At 34.9% G+C, this 6709-nt stretch overlaps 1 protein-coding gene across 2 annotated transcripts; it reads right to left on the minus strand.

The window, feature by feature from the left end:
• Positions 1 to 2477: 2477 nt before the first annotated feature.
• TWIST1 (twist family bHLH transcription factor 1) lies at positions 2478 to 5080 on the minus strand. Of its 2 annotated transcripts, none has more exons than XM_072153807.1 (2): positions 4498 to 5080; positions 2478 to 3125 (listed from the first exon to the last, which is right to left on the minus strand). In XM_072153807.1, exons 1-2 carry the CDS (start codon positions 4932 to 4934, stop codon positions 3122 to 3124), a joined length of 441 nt encoding a protein of 146 aa, XP_072009908.1. In that variant the 5' UTR covers positions 4935 to 5080; the 3' UTR covers positions 2478 to 3121. The 2 variants fall into 2 exon arrangements, with proteins under 2 accessions (XP_072009908.1, XP_072009906.1); XM_072153805.1 differs by having other exon boundaries at positions 2486 to 3125; positions 4404 to 5080.
• Positions 5081 to 6709: the final 1629 nt, after the last annotated feature.

A 6709-nucleotide genomic window follows, 5' to 3' on the forward strand; every position in this document is an offset into this window, starting at 1 on the left:
GGAGCATCATTCAGCCCTATACTCTAAACATGACCACTATCCCGATAGATACAGATTATATATATTACACCTCATTTTGGAAATGTTTTTAGACATAATTGGATTTTAAAAACTATTGTGAACTATTACTGCTTCAATTACTTTTGCTATTAACACTACAACTGCTACTAAAGCTACAAACACTACAATTATTACTCCAATATTCCAATATTAAGATTTTTACTACTACAACTGCTATCACTGCTACATCTACTTTCTCTACACTTACTTCAATTACTTTTACTAAATTCCTGCTACTTCTAGTAAAACTACCACTACAACTTCTACTACAACTTCAACTTTTCCCACTACTACCACCACTCCTACTAAGATAATTACTATGAACTGACATCGGAAGTCAATTGATATCCTGTGAGTTTCACCACAGTCTCAGAGCCGCAGGTTGGTTATCATGTATGGCTTTTGTACATTAAACATTAGATAACAAGAACACTTAAGTATATATATATATATATATATATATATATATATATATATGTATATATATATATATATATATATATATATATATATATATACACACACACATTGTCGCAGGAAGTGTCGCAATATTTTCAGTGCACTTTGGAGTCTTGTGTGGCCGATAGGACACTGCTCCTGTCTTATTGCAGGATTATAGGTATCAGGCAGGAATATTGTAGCCCCTTTTCCCAGATAGTCTCAGAGATCTGCAGGGTCTAGACCACCTAACCTTCCAGCCAATTTTCAAAGTTCTCGTTAATCCCATAATAAAAACAAACTTCTGCTGACTTTCTTCTGTAAACAGCGTGAGATATGCACAATATTAAATTCATAATAATGCAGTGTCAGCAGAAATATACAGCAGCGATATGTGGAAAGGAAAACACTGGGGGGCACCATTTACCCCCAAAGCCCTGCTTAAACAAACAAGAACAGCTCCTCTGGAAAAACACATATAGTATATTTATATTATCCTACAAGAGCAAGCTGCAGCCTCCACTGATCCACAAGTCCTTGTTATATAGAAACAATGTATATTCCTCTATATATTCATCTTATAAACTTAAGCACTTGTCCACACTACACACATACAACAAAACAACTACACCCAACATGGTATAGAATTCACGGTAAACTCACATTTTCATATAAAACCATCTACTTATCTATCGTATATATCTATTACACACCACAATTGTTTTAATGTAATCTATTGTATCTGTTATATTGCATTATTATTATATGAATTATAGATTTTGCCTTCTGTCTTTTGCATCTCTGATTTTTTTTCACCTATAAAAACAACAACAACAACAACAACATAGCTGAGTTTCATTAGAAGTGTTATGGTAATAATGATCGATGATCGTTCATTTTCAAGCAATCTTCAGTTATTTTTGTCTCTCTCTCTATGCTTATATAATCATCTCCTCGATCCACATACTGTACCTGTTACTATCTATCTATCTATCTTTCTATCTTTCTTTCTATCTATCTCTTTAGCTATTTACTGTCAATTTATATCTTATCTCCATATCACATCCTATCAATATCTATCAGCCCCAAACACACACATATATATATATAGACATAGAGAAAGATACACATATACATACATGTATATATATATATATATATATACACACACACATACATATATCTTGTATATCTTCAGATAGTTTTGTATCTCTCTTATGTGCTTTTATAATCATCTCCTCAATCTACATACTGTACATTTTTCTAACTTTCTATGTATCGATCTCTTTACCTATCTGCTGTCTATTTAGCTCTTATCTCTATAAATCCTTTTCTATCCATGTCTATCAGCTACAAATACAAACACACACACAATCTGTTGAATATCTGTATATTACATCTCCCAATCCAGCTATCTACACCACCGTAAGCACAAGTTGTAAGTCAATATAAGGAATGTTGTTTACCTTGGATCCATAGTAAAGCAGTTGATAATAGCTATGTGCCCAGAGCCCCTAATATTTGTTTTGGTAAGAGCAGCACAAATTACCCTGTAGAATTGTACAACAAAGTGTGACATTCTACACCCAGCCCTAACTTAGCAGAAGGCAAAAGTGTCTTGTAAAGTAAAAGACCCTGGCCTGTTGGAGTAGTGGCTGCAATGACCTTCTCCCACCTATTGACATTATTTAGTGCCCTGATGAGAGATATCAGCAATCCTCACATAGTCCCAACTAGGAAGAGTACAATAATAAACCTGTCTCAATAAACAAAGTCGGTGTCTGTCATGAGCTGGGTCCAGTTATATCATCAAATGTCTATGGGAGGGTAACTGACTCCATTATATTAATTTTATCCATTAAACTAATAAAAAAAAAATCATAGAAATAAAAATATTTATAAATATGTCTTCAATCCAGACCAAACTGCAATTTTTCTTCATTCATATTTATTTATTGCAGAAAAATAATATACAATGATATTTACAAAACAACCATAAAAATATTGAATGCATTAGACCCCTGATCTAGCTGCATTACTTTTTATTTTATTTTTTTTTTTTACAAACATGGATCAATAAATAAATAAATGTTACTTTGTATCTCAGAGAAATATAAAGAGATGCAGCTGCTGGAATAGAAAAAAAAACCCCCAGGTTTCGAATAAAAAAAATAAGTCTTTTTTTTTCTCCTATAAAAACAACAACAACAACAACAGGGTTGAGTTTCATTAGTAGTGTTCAAGAATGGGGAAGGTTCCTTTTAAGTGGCTTCAAAGGCACGACTGGTGGGAATGCATGCAATAAGAAATTGGGAAGGAATGGAAATGAAGATTAAAAAAAAAAAAAAAGGAAAATTCCAACATTCTTCGTCAAAAAATACAGATTGTCGAGACTGGAATCAGAATGTAAGAGTTTTTAGTGGTGACCCTGCAATCAGTGTGCTGTGTGGTCACTGTCCAGGCCTGGCCCTCTGCTCTATAAGTGCTCCCCATGCCCTGCCTCAGTCTGCTGCCACCATCTCCTGCAATCCATGGAAATCCTCACTGATTGTTTATTTGGCTTTTATAGGGATCCAGCTTCAGTCTCCAGACTGTGCATTTCCTCTGTCATGTAGAAACAGTCTCATCTGGAAAAGAAAACAAAGGGCTTATTGCATTTCTGAGAGGCTAATGTTGGGGTACTTTTTAAAGAAATAACATCTCCATGCGGATTTTGGGGCTCAGCATTGTTATGTAGTGTAGTTATATATATATATATATATATATATATATATATATATATATATATATATAACAGTTCATAAATTATAATCATGTTTAGAATAAACATGCACAAGCTATTCATATGAAGCAGGATATGCACAGATTAAGGTTAGTAATGAAATCTCCATTATGATTTGTCTAATATTCCCACCCACATAGGATTAGCAAACAGTCAGTTTAGTATAAAACAGGCCATGCACTTGCATTTAATAAATATACAGGCAATGTATTACATGATATTGTATTATTAATATATTGGGTGTGTGGAAAGATGTATATAGTTGGATAAACTTATGTAATATTGATATAATTTTAGCGGACAGAGTACATGGTTATATTACAGTATATGCAGACAGTTGGCATAAATATTATCCTTATGCATGGTTATCACATTGTTTGTATAGGGGTAGTAAAGAAAATACATATATTAGTTCGTGTTTAGTATAAAATATGCATTTTTTTGTAAAATATAAACAAAATCAGGTAGGATGTATGCTCACTACAATATATACATACATATATATATATACGTATATATACTGTAAGGGTATATGGATATATTGGAGAAACAGACTCTGCTCTTTTTATATATTATATTATATGCATACTATATGCTCTTATTATATGCATATAGCTAGGAGACTAAAATATAGGCACATATAAATGCTGGTAGTGTTAGTAGGGGACAAGCATATACTATGATATCTTGTAGGAAGGAAGTGTATATTAAATTAGGAAGTAAACATTTATGAAAGCTGCCTAAAGCTTAACCAATAATTGTAATGAATCGTAACAGTATATATAGTATTGAAATAAGTATAATCAATTGTAACAGAAAGGATCTCAGGGTGTACAACAATGAAGCATCACAAACAAACGAAAAAAAACCCCCAAATCCTCCTCTACAGAAGATTCTGTAATAAAAATCGAAGCCTCTATCCAGGGGCAGTGCTATGGGAATGACACAAATGTTAGTGTTGTATATTTTCTAGGCAGGACTATTCCCCATTCTCTATGCTCCATCTAGATCCCTGATCTAGGCCCCTTCCTATGATCTAATTGTGAGCTAGGAGTCTATGCTTAAGGAGCTGCCTGAGTATCTGTGTATACACCGCCACAGTATACAGAAGAGCCATCCTTACCTGAGTGTGTGTGTCTGTAAAGCCTGTTTGTTAGTGAGATGCAGACATAGACCATGCTCCCTCCATCCTCCACACTGAGAAGGCATAACTTAACCTCTCATGGGCCACATAACTGCAGCTGGCCATTTTGGAGTCCAACTCGTCGCTCTGTAAAACCTGGCAGAGGAAATCAATGTATCTGGATGCCAGTTTGAGGGTTTGGATTTTACTGAGTTTGTCTGAGGGAAGGGTGGGGATGATTTTGCGCAGGGCTGCAAAGGCTTCATTGAGGGACTGGGTTCTCTGGCGTTCTCTGACGTTGGCCATGACTCTTTGGGTCTGTAGCTCCTCAAAAGACTGTGGGCTGCTGCCGGTGCTGCTGGCCTTCTTGTTCCTCTTGACTGAGGTTGGGCTGTCTGGATCCTCTGGGTTCTTCCTACTGGATCTCCTTTTCCTGCATCCCCTCTTGTTCTGCTGCCTGTCAAGCTCTTCTTCACTGTTGCTCAAGCTGTCCACAGGGGAGACTGGAGAGCTTGACTCTTCCTGCATCATCTTCTACCAACACTATGGAGAGAAAAGCCTTTCTCTAGCAATCACCAGAGAAGTCTTCTCCAGGTCTGTATCCACAATGGACCTCAGCAGCAGATCTATGGCTGTGTCCCCAGACACGAACGTGTTTCTGAGTTGATGTAAAACTTTCTGAGCTCTTATATTTCTTGCTGGCAGAAGGAATTAGGGAGGGCTTCCTATTGGCTGATCTTCCCCCCCTCTACGTCATAGGGAGGGACCAGCCTTCTCAAACTTTTTATTAAGTTTCCTCCAAGAAAGAAACAATTCTTTTGCCATCCGTCCCAGGGATATTTTCTTAATAAATCCTCCTAAATAATCCTTTTTCTACATCCACCAGGGACACATAATGCATGTGGCTTCTGAGATCTACAATGAGCCTAATCTGGACTTCAAGATACTCTGCAGCTTGCAAGAGTTTTAGTCTTTTTTTTTTTTGGGGGGGGGGGGGGGTTGTTTTAATTGCAAATTTGATGAAGGTGATGCCTAGATTTCGGAAGGCAGAGGGTTAATGGAAGGCTACAAAATAAACCTGATTGCTCAATTCATTGACATTCCTCCCTGCAGACCGTCAAATTTTTCAAGGAAGATGAGAATAGCCTCTTCTGTCATATACATACACATGCGGTGAAATGTAGCAGTGCCAATAGTACAATTCAGCAGAAATGAGTTTGTCATGATGAGTTTCCCCCATAGGTTATACCCACAGAATGACTCGATTAGCAATGATGTCTATTGCTGGTTGTAATATCTTTATAAATAATAGTAAAAAGTACAGAAGCATGAGATGTGTGGAACATGTACAAAAAGGAGGAACAAGATGAAAAGAAGAGGAGGAAAAGGGGCTGGAAGAAGGAAATCTGAGATCCTAATTTATCAAAGTCAAAGCAGTGAGTAGTGGTAATTGTTTCTGACAGTCTCTATGTGGATCTCACAGGGTCTGCTCTCTGATAATATCATCTATTCAATGAATGCTGAGGATGATAGGTGCCCTTGTGTAATGCATTACTGTATATACATAGTATCCCTGGGATTTATTAGCTTTATTTATGGGAAAATATAGAGATAATGGATAGCAAGATATATAATACCTACGTAATAGATAGATGATGTTTAATTCGATAAGGTGTAATGATAGACAAAACGATACATATTACATAAAAAATAAAGGGAATATATTAATCAATATATTGAAGGATAGATATATAATAGATAGAGAGATACTGGTAGATGAGCAGATATATAGATGGAAAAATAGATATTATGTAATGATAGATGATGGATAGGTATATTATATATATTTATGAGATACAAAGATAATAGATAGACAGATATATGTTTAGATCGATAGAATACATTAATAATAGATAAATAGATGGAAAAATATATAATAGATAGATAGGAAATGAGAGATAGTAATATAGATATAAGATAAATAATAGCTAGATAGATGTTACATACATAGGAGATAGATAATAAATATATAATGATAAATATATTTAAAGTTAATAGATGATTAAAATAGTAATAATATATGATAGGTAAATTACAGCTAGATATTAGATAAATGAGGGTGATGGATAGTTAGATAGATAGATTGATGATAGATATATAGAGATAGATAGATAGATAGAGAGATAGATAGATAGATAGAGAGATAGATAGATTGATGATGGATAGATAGATAGAATTTGTATTATCTTATTGTATAAAAGTAAACCTACTCCCTCCTCTCAGTTACTGATCCTGATACATCAGCA

Source organism: Engystomops pustulosus, chromosome 5 (genome assembly GCF_040894005.1).
Source record: "Engystomops pustulosus chromosome 5, aEngPut4.maternal, whole genome shotgun sequence".
NCBI classification, from domain to species: domain Eukaryota; kingdom Metazoa; phylum Chordata; class Amphibia; order Anura; family Leptodactylidae; genus Engystomops; species Engystomops pustulosus.

Bases quoted from the DNA above. Each gene is read 5' to 3' on its own strand.
- TWIST1 (XM_072153805.1), bottom strand. From the start codon at position 4,934: ATGATGCAGGAAGAGTCAAGCTCTCCAGTCTCCCCTGTGGACAGCTTG.